Raw genomic sequence first — 15,912 nt, 5'->3', positions numbered from 1 at the left:
ATTGTCAGTAACAGTTAAGTGTGAGTGCATACATGGCCACATGGGACAGTCCAATGTCCAGGGGCTCCTGAAGACCTCATGGGACAGTCCAACGTCCAGGGGCTCCTGAAGACGGCATGGGACAGTCCAATGTCCAGGGGCTCCTGAAGACCGCATGGGACAGTCCAACATCCAGAGGCTTCTTTGAACAAAACTAAGGAAACATGAATAGTATATGTGGACATAAAATCACATGCATGAAACATGTGGGGGAAGCTTATCCTTGAAATAAGCTTATTAGTATCTTGTCTGTCATACACAACTGAAGTTTGAAGAATTTAAAAAATCAATAGCAGTGATAACAAAAGAAATATGATAACTCTACAAAAAGCAAGCTGGTAAATCCAAAGAGAGAGGTAATGATGTCTGAATTATTTCTTGGTCAAATCTGAAGGAAAAAATTATATAAATCTTTCAAAGTCCCTGCAGGGTCACTATAGAAAAAACTGAAACAAGTATGTCTCTAAAATAAATGGTTAGGATTAGAAGGTACTTACTATAATTATAAATACTTTATGTTGCAATGAAGCATGGCTGCATTTTAAGTACAAAGTGCAAATCCTTTGTTTCCCAGCAGACTTTTAAAAATCCTTGAAACATGCTAGTTTTCATTTATTTATTTATTCATTCATTCATTCATTCACCTCCCCTTTTTTTGCTTTTTACCTTAAGAAGTTTGTCTTTCTTTTGCTCTTCTTGATCATGACTTTTTTTTGTCATGATCCTTACTTTCTCTGAATGCCAAATACATGCATTAAAATATTAATGCATCTAAGTAGAAAGTTGGAACAAGAACCACTTAGAAGGTTCCAGAGCATATGAGAGCAGGGTTTTGTTTTGTGTATGTTTCTTTCTTTCTTTCTTTCTTTCTTTCTTTCTTTCTTTCTTTCTTTCTTTCTTTCTTTCTTTTTTATAACTTAAATGTCTGCCACTGTGTCCTGGCCCTTATCACAAACATAAGAGCACCTATGGGGTGAGTTCTAGGTTATCATGGTCACCGAGGAGATAACACAGGGGTCAGTGAGCTCTAGGTCCTCATGGTGACTGGGGAGATTAACAGGCTTAGGTTGTGACATTCTTGGGAGATTTTGTTCAGGTTATGAAACAAGCTTGGGCTATCCTAAATTCAAATAATTAAGGCATTACTCTGGCCACCTGAGAAACACGACTCCCTTCCACTTTGATGTGTCCTTGAAGGATCACGGCATCCAGCTGAGTTTACAGCAGTAGCTCCTTGTGGCCCAAATGGAATTCTAGAAACCGTATTCATAATAACATGTTTAACAGACTCTCCACTTTCAGTGACTGTTGGGTTCATAGTCACATATGCATGGCATAAGATGTGTAGAGAAACAATTGTCCTGATAATGGGATGCTTGCATAAACCATAGCGTGCATCTGTTGGCACACCAGGACCCTGTGGATCTTGAACTTGAGATAAAAGTCAGCACTATACAGTCAAGATGCCATTGCAACAGACATTCTGGGACTCGGAAGCACTGGGGGAAGGGGCGCTAGGTTTGAGTTCCTGCTCTCCACTCGCTGCTTCTGGGACCTTGATCCATATCACAAACCTCTGCCAGCCTTGGCTTTTCTGCTTAAAAGAATATGGGAGCTACCTACTACGTAAACATATGATTGTGTGTTTCATGTATTTATCTTCTGTATTGTTCCACAATTGTCTGAAATGTAGTGCATCTACTTCAGTATCAAGTATCTTTGTGGGGCCCATGCAGATTCTTCAAAGACAAATATCCATCCATCACTTTCTGAAAAGAAGCCATCACCCATAACAAAAAGAAATGGAAAAGGAACTCCTGAACAGGCAATTTCCAGTTTAATAGTTTCAAAGGATCAAATATTTATTCTGAGTGTGCCAGGATGGCTAGAGATGCCAATTTAAATGAAGAAGTAGGAGGACTACCTATGACAGTTTTGAAGACAATTTTCAGCTAATACAAATATCATACACACACTCATTGCCCGTTAATCAGAAAAAGCACATGCAATCATGGAAGGCTCTTGGGGATGAAGGAGCTCTTCTCACTAACTTTGGGTTTTGTTTATCATCACAAACATGCTCAAACACTCGAGAAAGAGGAGCCTTTACAGGTGTGTGCCTTTTGCACTCATCACGAAGCTAATGATTCTGTTGCCATTTGGGATGGGCGTCCACCTCTCAGCAATTCAGAGGCTTTGAAATACCCATGGCCTCTCTGCTCCTTCCTCTATTTTTTTTTTCATTTCCCGTGCCACTGGCCTTCCTCTTGGGCCCCTAACTGTGATTATCTGCCCTTTGCATCTAAAGCATCTGAAAGATCGATCTGGCTTTTATCAGTTCATAGGCTTTGATCCTTGTAACCAGGACTTAACCACATGGCGCTCAGCCCTGATCAGACCAGCTGGTCACCTTTGTGAACTGATGCTGTTTATGGCAAAACGAGCACAAAATCTGCCCCACTTCCTTCCCTTCCTTCCAAGTGGAATGGAACCTGAGGATGCTCAGTAATGCTAGTGGCTCTGGAGCCACGGTGTCTCTAATTCCCATGGTTTCATTAGATCCAATGAGAGCGTCTCGTGGTTTATCGTATACCACAGCCTACCCTCTCACTCTTTGGACCTTTACTTTAGGGTTGGTTGCCCCTCCCAATAGCTACCTAGCATATTTGGCTCCACAGCACATTTGAGAACAACATTACAACTTATTTGACGAACATGTTGACTCTTCTTTCTTTTCTATACAAACATGTCTGGGGAGATTCATCAAGTGAACATCTTTTCTTTTAAATAATAATTAATAATAATCATCTGTTCCATAAAATGGTAAGATGTCTGAGAACACTCTCAACACTACAGTCTGTGCTCTACAGAAACATGACAAGAAGCTCTGAATGCTCCTCTTCCTTTAACTGGAACTTGTGAGAAATGTCATCTTGACGAGACTTCCCCAGCTCAATATTCTACAGTTTCATTTCCATGAACAGCAATAGAATTGAGGGAGCCACACTTGTGTGAGAGAGTACACTCTCAGGGTTAAAATGCCCTGATTTCAAATTAGGCCATGCTCACAGCCAAATCCTGAATTCCATTCGCCAGCTGGGTGTCCTTGGATAGTTTTTTTTTTTAAAGTTCAAAAATTCCATTTCTTTATAAATAAAAAAAAATACTGATGTTTCCAGCATTCAGGAATTTCCAAAATAAAATGAGGCAGATACGCAGAAGCTTCATAGATGCTGGGGCTGGTATCAGCCCAATGGCCAGAACTGCTGTTGCTAGGTTCCTTAGTAGGAAACTGAGAAAGAAGGGATGCTAACCTCGAAGGCTGGGTTAGCTAAGCCTGCCCTCTCATAAGATGGGTATGGAAAGCCTCACTGAGAGACATACCAAGAAGGGACCAAGCAGGTTCTGGTTTCTAGGTACAAGGCTAGAGAACTCAGTTCTTGCCTGGGAGGACCATAGTCCCAGGCGTCAGATGTGTCTTTTTCTGTTGTTTTCAGCATTATATGGTGTAACCAAGTTCCCTCTCTTCTGCAAGTTAGTCACCCCAGTTCATTGAGCAATGCCACCTCAATTTTTATGGCTAGAACCTTGATATACTGCCTTAATCAATCATGTGTTTGGAAGGCATGGAGGGTCTGTTTCTCCCCTTCTCTGTATCTCCATCTTCCTTTACCCAAAGCATGTAGTTTCCAGGTGGGAAGCTATATTCCAGTTGAAAGAACCCATGCGAAGGGGGATCCACACCTCACCTCTTCCTGTTATCCCATTGCAATGCCACCTAGTCTTTCAGAGAAACAGAATTCTTCTTTAGTTGCTTCACTCCCTTGTCTTTCCTTGGCCTGGTGATTTTTGTTTTATTTTCCGTTTGCCTTAAATTTAGCGTCTATCAATTACAGCTAGCAAGGTCTGCCATGGTGCTCACGGGAAATTCCATGGGACCCTTTTCACACCGGGGAAGGGAGAACATCTGCTCCTTTCATGTTTGGCTGCCAGGATTTAGAGGTCAAGGCTGAAGGCTTTGGGGATCAGGGCGAGTGTCAGGCTGCAAGCAGCATAATGAATGGCAGCCGCTGACTAGCTCGTGTTGCCTGTGCTCAACAGGGAATATTGCTGTTCAGTATAATGAGCCGGGACTCAGGGTGTTAAACACATCTAGCTTGGCCAGTGAGGCTGGCTATGCCTTTCCCCTCCTGGCTCTGAACTGCATTTTCATCCGGGAAGAAATTATGTTGAGGTCTTCATTAATGGCACCCAGCAGGGGGAAGCCTGTATGAGGGCTGATAGCCGAATGCTAGAGAGAGAAAAAAAAAAAGACCAGCTTTTGTGCAGGAAGTTGAAGGTTTAAGTTGCTTGAACTGGAAAAGGTCTGAAGAGGCGATTATGTTAAGCAAGTAATGTGTATCGGTAACATGGAATCAAATTATGAGGGTCAGTGGCTTCCTGGCTTTCCCACCGCATTAAATGAAGACATAATATTGCATTTGTGCCGGGTACTTCTTGAGGCCACACAGTGTCGGCACTGTCCGGTCGTCCGTACTTCACAGCGTGTCTCCTCTAATTTCGTGGGATTATCTGCACGGCTGCTTTATTAGATGCTCCTGATCTTGAGAGTCCTTTGAACTCACAGCAGGGCCATGCAAGTCATTATTGTGAACACTTCTCTTCCATACAAGATTCTCATTGCCTTCGTTTTACGAAGACAGATGCAGCCCACTCCCCTGCCTGCAAAGTCTTTGCTGGTTTGCACCACAAGCTGCCCAAGGGGAAAACACTGAATAGGAAAGATGCTTTGGAGGACTCCCCTTAAAAAGCTGCCAGTACAGTGGATTAATAGCAGAAAGGTATGTGGTCACCAGTGAGCAGCATCAGGGGCGCTTAGGAAAACAGGAGGGATGCTGATCCCATTGAATCAGAAGCACAGGGAGGGGCTCAGTGGCCTGCGCTTTAACAAGCCTTCCATGTGACTGTGAGGTTAGTAGAAGCATGGCAATAACATTCATGAAATAAGGAAAGAGACTAACCTTTGTATTTGGGGATGAAATAATAGACGAGTTATACAAAATACCCTCCTCCATGAATCTCATTAAACTGCAACGATAACTTTGTTCCGATAAAATGTCCTTCCATGTGCCATCAGAGCCTTCAGTCATGGCCAAACTGTGACGTCTTTTACTGGAATTAATATTCTCTATTCTTTGGTAGCAGAGAATCATAATGACTCATAAGTGATGTCTTTGTGTATTCCAGAAACATCCCCCTGGCAATCTGCATTTCCATGGCCATCATCACAGTCGGCTACGTGCTAACAAACGTGGCCTATTTTACGACCATCAGTGCCGAGGAGTTGCTGCTATCCAATGCTGTGGCGGTGGTAAGTCCACATTAAAATCATGCCAGTTTGGCTTTAGGCTAACGAGCTGATGGACCTTTATAGTGATTCCCTCCAGGAGAACGGGTTTTGGAAGACAGTAATCTTTTCCCAGCCTGAATGCTAATAGTTTGAAAATTTTGAGCACACCTTACTTACCAATATATCATATGATACAGCTAAGTTCTTCCATAGATTCGCTTAGTTTTTATTAATCTCCTAGAAAACATTTCCACATATAGCTGCTGAAAACGCCTCCAAGGCTTTCTTAGAAGGAGGAATTACTTTCCCAGCATGGCCCTAAGGACAGCTGGACAGCTACTGAATGTAAATAAATGTAGGTTTTGATTTGCAAAAGTACAACCCACTCTGCTGGTTTCTGGTTATAAACTTTACAAATGTTGACTTGAATCCTTTCTCCGAAGGATCATTCCAGAACTTTGAGGAGGACCAAGTCTATTTATTTCCAGCATAACCTTGGAACAGTAGTGTTGGGGTATTCATAAATTTGAGAACAACTAGGCAATTAAATGTTAAAGAGATGTTGTTGTAATACTTGAAGATGCCAGTGTGCATTGTAACTCCCTAAGAAATACAAGCATACAATTCTAAAGCATTTCCCTAAGTTTAATTGACACTGGGATCACACTTGTTTCCAAAGACCATGCTATACGACTGTTTCTCTGCAACACAGACTTTTTTGCTCAAACGTTTTAGCTTGTAAGAAAGAATCCACTCATTAAATCAAAAACAGGAAGGGTGAAAAACTCAAAAACGTCAAGTGACCATCCCGTCCTTGAATGCCAATTCCTTTTAAAACAGTATTGCTTCCTATCAACGCCACACACGGGATAAACATCTCGGTTTGACTGAATCAGCGTATGAGTTCACTGTATGAAAAGGGCTTTGTCCACTGCTGGGCGTGCTATCAGGCAGTGACGTGTATAAAGTTTCCAGGTGTGTCTGGTCAGTTGCCTCACCTTTCCAGGTAAAGGGTAACACTAAATTTTGGAGACCAAAATGGGATCTGTTGATTGCATCGCCCCAGCTGCATCAAGTACAATGAAAAAAAAAAATCCTACATTAAAAATAAGTTTATCCTTCACAGAAATGTGCAGGGCTGCACATGGAGGAAATCTCAGAACTTTGTCTACCTTCTCTATTGCCTGCCACTTGTCAGGACTGGGGTTGTGTTCTAGCTTTTTACAGGAAACCCTGGAAGAAAATGGCAGCTTCCTAGGGTGGGGGAGGGTTAACTCCATGAACTGGTTCAGCTGGTATGACTGTACTGGGGGAAGGAACCTTGTAGACTGGCCCATTGGTAGTAGGACTTAAATGATCAGCTTGTCTGTTGTCTTGTCCTATCGTCTAGCTGTAACTCTTGTGAATGCTGTCTGTACCCCATCATACAAAGGTGGCTTTCTGGGCTAAAGAGCAGGTAGTGTACCGAACCATTTCTGTCTCTAAAAGCAGAATTTCCGAGTTGAGCCTCTTCTTCTGATCAGAGGCAGAGATGATATACATCATGGTTGATAAAGATTCAGTAAATGGATCATCGCTTTGAAGAGAGAGAGAAGGTGACTGTTGAGACCTTTGCTCACAGGTCTGAGACAAGCAATGCCATGGTACCCGCTTCCGATGATTGTCTGAGGAGTCCGTTTGACCCTAACCAAAAAGAAGGGTTATAAAACATTCACATAGCACCAGGCTAATAGAAAGCCAAAGAGCAAGTTTGGCCTAAATTGCTTCATTTTATTCCACTTTCTGGGAAAGCATTAATTTGCTTCGTTCTCTCTTTCCCCAGACCTTCTCTGAGCGGCTGCTGGGAAATTTCTCATTAGCAGTCCCGATCTTTGTTGCCCTCTCCTGCTTCGGCTCCATGAACGGTGGCGTGTTCGCTGTCTCCAGGTGAGCGGGTTCATGTATTTTCAGAAACACATTTCTGTTTTAGAGATTGGATGTGATAAGGATAACTTTTAAACAGAAAAGCAATAGTGTCTCCGACCCTGTTGTTTTTAAAGCGATATGCAAGTTTGTAGTAGATTCTAGTGCAGCATGTTTGATTCTCTCCAGTAGAGGGCGCTGCGTGTCTACACATAGCCCGCTCTGAGCCGGCCATGCCGCATTTTTTTAGAGTCTGTCTACAGGGCCTAATAACAGCTTTTATTTCTGGCGATAAAGTCTTTTGTTTTCCTGAAGGTGCCACGAAAAAGAGTAAAGTAGAAAGCAGAAATAACCACCCCACCATCTGTAACCCTTTTGCTTTGTTTGATGGCAGGGAAATCTCATTTCCTTTTGTTACAATTTAAGTCATATGAATGCTACATGTATGTACATGTGTTTAATGTTTGTGTGCTAGACTGGATTGACACTAGCAATATAGAGTGACTTTGCTACAAGCTCTTCGTGTGTAGGTAAAGCTCCACTCAGTGAGACGTTGCTATTGCTTTTCCTCAAAGCATCGTAAGATATGCCCCAGATATCATAAGTCTTGACATGAGACTTATGATGAAGTCTGCCCTTTGTCTGCAAGGCACAGCTAAAATGACCATCTAAGAAACGGTAACATGCTGAGTGTGAGAAAGATGCATGCATGTTGCTTTGGGGATTTCAGGATTTTTCCCATTTGAATGATTGATTCTGTAGTGAACTCCACCCACGTTTTTCTCCCACCAGGTTGTTTTACGTTGCGTCTCGAGAAGGGCACCTTCCGGAAATCCTTTCCATGATTCATGTCCACAAGCACACTCCTCTGCCAGCTGTTATTGTTTTGGTAATGAACATTAACAAGTATATGTAGATTATATATATATACCCTCACAAAAGGTTTAGCAAAAGGCGGAGTCAGAACAGACTTCCTTTGTCTCCGTGTTTCTGGTGTGTATGGAACGCCCTGGGTATGCTCTGCCCCGTTTCTGTTTCACCTTTGAGAACATTTGTAAGGTATAATGGGAAGTAAGGGCTGCGGTTTCTTTGCTTGGCAGAGAACCTCAAAGGAGAGAAAAGGAAAAACCACAAGGACGGAGTTTCGACTACTGACTCTGAATTCAGCTGAAAGCAGGCTGTGCAAACATTACCTGTTGTCTCTCCTCCTGGACCCCATCATAATGAAACCCACCCAACCCCATCCAAAGCGTAGATAAAACACTAAGCAGTGAAATGTTTCTCCAGTTGTCACTAAGACCTGCGAGAGCCAACCTTGCGGAGAAGAAAGGGAAAGCCCACATGTAAACTGAAGCTGTGGAGTTCTCTATGCCAGGAACAATATTTGTGAAAAGTGGGGTACAAAAGACTGTAAAAGGTGTAGGAGCCCTCAAATACCCATTGGCCATGTTCTAGTCATTTTTATTTGAGTACCATTTTCCCCTCAACTGAAATGTGCTATTGAGAGTGCCCTAGGTAGCACTGAACATTTTTTCTTCTCCGTGCATTTAATTTGTTTCAGAACTCATCCTTGAAATTTCTTTTTAAAGTACGCACTCACTCTGTGAGGATTCTAGAAGCTAACATCCCTTGTGGGAACAGGACGTATTATTATTCCATGAAGAGGGCTTTCATTTGGAGCCTCTGCCATCAGTCACATCGTCCTTGGCTTTCTCAGCGGCAGAGGCCTGACCTGCTGCTTGCTGTTCTGCAGGCTCCATTCTCTTCTCTTCTTGAGGGTCACGTGCAGTTAGCACACGAGGAGAGCTGACCTGGAGCAAGAAGAGGTCCATGTTTTACAGTCAGGAGCCAAAAGATTCACCTCATCCTGGTGACTTCCTGTGTGTGGGCTTCAGGAGCATCTCAGAAATCATCTCAGAGCAGCCTTTGAGGTTTCTAGTGGAGCCGCATTTAATATTTATGATTGGCGCTTACTAATAATTGAAGCCCCATTGATTTTGAGTGATTGGATGCTTTTTTTTTTTTGGAACACATTGTCTGGGGCAGGGTGACCCTGGTACACTGCTAGTCTTGAAAGCATAAGGACTGGAAAGTTTAGTCCCTCAGAACCATATTTATAAAGTGCTGGCATCGTGGCTTGGGTTCATAATCCCAGTGCTGGGGAGGCAGAGATAGGGAGATCCCTGGAGCTCACCGGCCTGCCAGCCTAGCCCACCTGGCCAGTTCTAGGCCAATGAGAGACAAGGGGGAAGTGACCTGAAGAATTGACAGACTGAGAACAGCAGCTAAGTTTGTCCCCTGGCCTCCACACGCATTTATAAACACCCCTGCATTTATACACATGTAGATGGACACACGTGCACACAGCACAGAACAGCCACAGAAAACACATTGTCTCCTCTCCAGTGAAGAAAAGGAATGGACAAAGTAACAAAACAGTAAATTCGCGTAAAATTCCAGCTGAACCCGGGGTGATGACCGCATCCCCCAACTGAGGCTTAGTTGTAACCTAAGAAGAGAATATGGAAAAGAAGTGTATGGAATGTAGGCTTCGGTCAGGATGATGGTCTCTTGTTATAAAATAAGCCATTGGAAAGGCACATGTGAAATGAGACAGTGTTGTTGTTTGGTATTGCCTGCCCCCTCTCAGTTCGCTGCGTTAACCTTGTCTCCTCTCCCCCACCGCCAGCATCCTCTGACGATGATAATGCTCTTCTCCGGAGACCTCTACAGTCTTCTGAATTTCCTCAGTTTTGCCAGGTGGCTTTTTATGGGACTGGTAGTTGCCGGGTTGATTTATCTTCGATACAAACGCCCAGATATGCATCGTCCTTTCAAGGTAGCCTGGACAAGCTTGATGGGTTTGCATAAATCTCTCTCCTAATACCTAGGCCTCTTTTGTCATAACTTGATGATGGGGAGGTTGGGAGGACAGCGTCCTGCAGTGTAAAAGATGTAACTCTCGCAGGGAGCGCTTTCTAATATGTTTTACTTAGGGAAAGCATATAAACATATATTATGTGTATTTATATAAAATATATATATATTTTAAGTAAGATATAGTGAATTCATCACAGATTTTACCTGTTGGGAACAGATAGTGTTAAAAGATACTTTTTGTGTTGGGTTTTCATGCATGACTTTGTGTGTTTCAGAGGGTGGAATTCCCTCATTTCTCTTCATGCCCAATTGTTGACACAGCTGGGCTAGGAAAGAAAGAGTACTTCATTAATTATAACTTGGAAAGAGGAACAGCTTTAAGGGTTAGGAAGAGTTTTAACTTGTTAACATTATAATCTTTATGTTATATTATATATTATATTATAACATTAACATGATAAAGCAATGGCTCTCAACCTGGGGAACTAGGAGGTTGAATGACCCTTTCACACGAGTCTCCTAAAACCATTGGAAAACGCAGATATTTACATTATGATTCATAGCGCTAGCAGAATTATAGATAATCTTATGTTTGGGGGTGGGGTCACCACAGCCTGAGGAAATGTCTTAAAGGGCCGCAGCATTCCAAAAGTTGAGAATGACTGCTCTAAAGAAACATGAAATAGGAAGAGCTTGCCACCAGGCGGAACAGCCATTTACCGTGCCCAGGATTTCCCTTCGGGAGGGCTGGAGAGCTGGCTTGTTGTCTCCTCAGCCTCAGCTGTCCATGGGTCAATGCCATCTCGCGATTTATTTGCTCTTAAGACAATAGCACTGATAACGTTGCAGTCATGTCATCAGGGTTTGTTTCTGATAGTATTCGCGGCCGCATGCCTGCAGCATCTTTATTAGCTGTTGACTAGGAGTCGGCCTACTTTATTCCCGTCGGGTCGGAGTGTGACTCTCAACAGGAAATCAATGTTCACTGACAGGTGTTAACACATAGCAAAGCCACCAGTGCTCTTGACTCCCTGTGAAAGTGGGTTCTATTCACGATTACCAAGTAGGCAATCTTTTCAGATGAAAAACATAAGTCCTAATGATCCTTTGCAAGTGAAAGAATTTGAAGAGATCATCTACTTACTAGCCCTAGACTTGGTTCAGATATCCTAAAAACGAGGTAAAGTTAAGAAACTGCACCTAATACTGGCTCTATGCTGCTTGGAGAGATTTTGCTGCTTACATGGGTGGAGGCCTATGGCCTGGTCACATGACTGGTATTCTCCACCCCTGGTCTCTTGAACTTGAGTGATGCTGTTTTCTTTTGGCCATGTTCCAGGTGCCTCTGTTCATCCCGGCCTTGTTCTCCTTCACCTGCCTCTTCATGGTCATTCTCTCCCTTTACTCGGACCCGTTTAGCACCGGGATCGGCTTCCTCATCACACTGACTGGAGTCCCTGCGTATTATCTCTTCATTGTGTGGGATAAGAAACCCAAGTGGTTCAGACAATTATCAGGTAAGACTTTTAAGCCTCTTGGACCTGGCAATAAACTGCTATAGAGAACCTATAAAGGTACACACATCCAGTATGCATCTCTTAAACTTCAAAACGACGTGTGGTACCATTGTTATTAAATTACTGCATTTTAATTGCGGTTGTGAGGAGAGAGGCAGCAAAGGGCATTTAGAGTGCAGCCCCATTGCATCCAGTTGGGCATTTCATTTGGGTGCTTGTAGCCACTGGCATTTTAGAGAATAGCTTCTTTAGGCAGAGTCTTTCCGGTGCTGCAAATGGCCTCACTGCTCGTTGGAATCCCTTAGTGACATAATGCTTGTTCTCCTGGGTGGAACAAAGCCAAGTGACTATCATGGCATTAAATTGACCAATGACGTGAGATTTCTTGGTGAGTGAGGTGGAAGCCTGCAAATGTCTTAAGCAGCAAGGCTACAGCACCACCTTGTTGAAAGGGCTCTGCAGAAGGCTCCGGTGACAGCACAAGCCATGAGGAGGATGAGAACTTGGATTTCTTTTATGTTTTCTATATGTTTGCACACGTGAGACCGCTTTCAGTTCTGACAACCATTTGAAGAAGTAGAAGCCATTGTCCCTACTACATAGATGCTGAATTATGGCCCCAGAGGATTCACGTCACTCTGATGGTGATGGCTATTGCTTTTAGGGACCAGGGAGTATCTGATGAGGCGAAGCTGTAACCAGGATGCAGAGAACTGCACAGAATGAGGGACTAGGCATAACAAATGCCTTATAAATGCAGTCCTCCGTCAGCTAATTCTTCCAAACAAACCCATATTTAGTTAGGGTTTTCTATGTTGGAGACACTGACTATAGGTCTTCTGAAGGGAGGAGAATTTTTGTTAAAATATTTAGGATTAGCCGGACAGTGGTGGTGTACACTTTTAATCCCAGCACTCGGGAGGCAGAGGCAAGTGGATCTCTGAGTTCAAGGCCAGCCTGGTGCACAAGAGCTAGTTCCAGGACAGGATCCAAAGCTACAGAAAAACCCTGTCATAAAAAACCAAATTAAAAAAAAATTGGGATTAGTGTCGCTTGGCTTCTTGCTACCATTTAGGGCTGAGTTGGGGAGTCATCCCTGAGACTAGGGCTTTATGTCTTGCCCACGGCCTAGAAGAAAGAGCCAACAGCCTTTGGGAGGAGCCTGGAGTGAAAAATTATTTTATCCCCTCCAGAAGGTTTTCTGTGCAGCCAGTTCTAGCTGGTCTCTCGTCTCACTACCACAGGCGCGCTTGAAGCCGCTCAGTCAGTTCAGATCAGGAATTTTCATACATGATCTTTTTTTTGTTGCCCTTCTGTGCTCATGTAATTTTGGAGGTTTTGCTATTTTTCTGCCTCTAATGATGTTTTGAACATATTCAAGGCAGCTGAATTTAGTGTTAGTCTTTTGTGAAACGAACTGTGATGGCCGAGACCCACGACGGTGGTTTGGTTCTCGGGGACGCTCTGCCATCTTACCAGGGCCCCAGCCCCTCTGCTTTATACTGTGATCATCACAACTCTTTATCTTTATAGACGCTGTGAAAGGGACTAGGGAAAACAACAGCCCTCTGTAATTCTGTTTGATTTTCCTCTTAGGCAGCATTCTTGTAGTAAAATAAAGAAAATTCATAGTATTTATTGCTGCAGTAGGAAGTATTTTTGTAGCCTTTGGCCAAAACAAAACACACAGAGATGAAGCAAAAGCCTCCTACAGCAAGCAGTACTGGGCCCTTCCCCCAAAAGATGTACTTTCTGTTAGAGAGGAAACTCCACGTGAGCGTGGAGGTAGGAGAGCCTTGCTTCCAGCAGTTTGTTCGGGAGTTTAATATCATGTTTGCTTGGTAAATTGTTTAGTTTTTATGTTATGCTGTTTGATTTTTTTTTTAAATCTCAGTATGTATGAATGGATCCACCCTGGGAAAATGTGACAGTGTCAGTCTAGCAAAATGCCCCTCGCAGGGGCTGTTTCTAGAAGTTGTATCTAGACACCATTCAGAAACCGGTGTAACGCTAGTTGGTACAGACAGCCAGGGGGTGCTCCTAGTCTCTTAGCCCAAGGATGTGAGATTTCTAGAGCTCTGATGAATACCTCTGGCCACATGATGCCAGTATTGAACCACTTTTTATGTTATAGTATTTCCAGAGCTGGAAGAGAGCACTCTCTTAAGGGGGTAGTCAGATATGCCGACAGCTCACTCCACGTCTCTAAGAGGGCAGTTCATTCTTCTGCTTGGTTGTTTATATGATTTATTTATCTACAGACAGGCAAACTTCCCAGGGGAGGAAAAGGGGGCAGGTTCCACCCTGATGTGTACAGAGACATGGAGGTAACAGACCCTGGAAACACAGGCTGGCTAGTGGCAGCCGTTGAACTCGATAGTTACCTGTCCAACCTTAGCTCACCTGAGAGGCAGTGGGATGGCCAGCAGCTGGCCCCCCTTGCTCAGGTGGAGATAGGGAGGCAGCTGTATTTAAACATAATCTTTGATTGTAAAAATAAACAAACAAAAACCCATTCTGGCTGACATGAACAGAATGCCTATAATCCATCTTTCTAGAACGCAAGCTAGAAAGTTGAGAGCCTGGAAGCATATGTTGCCCAAAGTGTATCAAGATAGCTTCAACTGGGATGGGCCACTGAAAGCTGAATAATGCATTTGCAGCCTTTCCCCAAAGATTAGAGTGTACTTATTTAATCCACTAAGTTTGCCTATATTCTTAGGAGCTCAGAAGATGTTCCACTAGATAAATATCATGCATATGAAAGTGCTTTAAGAGAACATATTGGCCGGGCGGTGGTGGCGCATGCCTTTAATCCCAGCACTCGGGAGGCAGAGGCAGGCAGATCTCTGTGAGTTCGAGACCAGCCTGGTCTACAAGAGCTAGTTCCAGGATAGGCTCCAAAACCACAGAGAAACCCTATCTCGAAAAAAACCAAAAAAAAAAAGAGAGAACATATTATTATTTTTCATATAACTTCTGGGGTAAGAGTGACTTTGCCCTGTTTCCCAAGCTCACTCAGTCTTGGCTGTTGCTCCCCTGCGGATACCAGGTGTGATGGGGTGAGTGAGATTTTGCAAAGTCGGCAAGAATAACCAGGGAACATGAAAAACAAAACTGAAAACACTGCATTCCTGTAAAGTCCCATAGGGTTCAATTATGGAAACCTCCAACTGTCAGTCATTGGCTCACCGTTATTGATGGATCATTGTCTGGCCACTAATCTTACTGCGAATGTAAATAGAATATATGGCACTCCAAAGTCACGTGTTCTGCAGCGTTTCTAGAAGCTTCCTCGCCTCCACTGAGCACCTGTGCCAGCCACACCGTTGTAAGACAGCCTACAAGGAAAAGTTGGGAAGCCAATGAGTACCTAAGGCCAATGCCGATCTGTTCGCCGAACACTCCACCATTAGACAAGTTATGCCACTCCTGGAACGCCAAGGGGAGAGTTTAGAAAATTCCAGGGGAGATGTCAACAGGGTTGAGTAGGCAGAACCATACTGTTTGGGTCTCTGTCTTGCTCTGCTGAAAGGAGAATCCAAATTGTGCTTTCAGAAGGACATATGCAGCTGGGGGGTGGTGGCGCACGCCTTTAATCCTAGCACTCAGGAGGCAGAGGCAGTGGATCTCTGTGAGTTCGAAGCTAGCCTGGTCTACAAGAGCTAGTTCCAGGACAGCCTCCAAAGCCACAGAGAAACCCTATCTCCAAAAAAAACCACAAATAAATAAATAAATAAAAGACACATGCAAACATGAGCATCCCAGAGGCTTCCGTGTATCTGGAGTGGCTGTAAAGTTCCCATACCATCAAGAGATCTAAGAAGACAACACTTGGGATGCCACATTACGGAAAGACACTAGGACAAACTTTGATGTCAGGTGTGGGGGACCGGGGCTAAGCAAGAAGACAAGAACCTAGGGTTTAGCTTAGGGAACTACATAGGGTACCTTTTAAACATGGGCTTGAGTTATTGTTTCTTCATTTGCATTGCTTTGCTTTACAGTGCTTGTTTGATTGTTGCTCTCATGGCAGAGTGGACGGTTACAAAATACAATTTATTTAAAAATCATAGAAGGTTTAATTTACTTGATAATTGTATACATAAGACCCCTTACAATAAATACAGAATTAAAAAAAAACGTGCCCAGGAAATTCCCTCAGGGAATATGATTATATTTGTTACTTTTCTTTGTACTGTGATGACATACCTGGGAAGAGGC

The 15,912-nt window shown here is 43.4% G+C and overlaps 1 protein-coding gene across 1 annotated transcript in view; it reads left to right on the top strand.

The window, feature by feature from the left end:
• The window catches only part of Slc7a11 (solute carrier family 7 member 11), a 73,882-nt gene that overhangs the window by 49,535 nt on the left and 8,435 nt on the right, over positions 1–15,912 (top strand). Inside the window, exons 7-11 of the mRNA XM_075950591.1 lie at positions 5,287–5,410; positions 7,212–7,315; positions 8,084–8,180; positions 9,981–10,130; positions 11,511–11,688. Of these exons, the coding sequence (XP_075806706.1) occupies positions 5,287–5,410; positions 7,212–7,315; positions 8,084–8,180; positions 9,981–10,130; positions 11,511–11,688 (653 nt within the window). The remainder of the gene's footprint in view (positions 1–5,286; positions 5,411–7,211; positions 7,316–8,083; positions 8,181–9,980; positions 10,131–11,510; positions 11,689–15,912) is intronic.

Source organism: Microtus pennsylvanicus, chromosome 16 (genome assembly GCF_037038515.1).
Source record: "Microtus pennsylvanicus isolate mMicPen1 chromosome 16, mMicPen1.hap1, whole genome shotgun sequence".
NCBI lineage: Eukaryota > Metazoa > Chordata > Mammalia > Rodentia > Cricetidae > Microtus > Microtus pennsylvanicus.
Note: the sequence above shows the minus strand (reverse complement) of the source record. Positions and strands in the feature narration are given on the sequence as shown.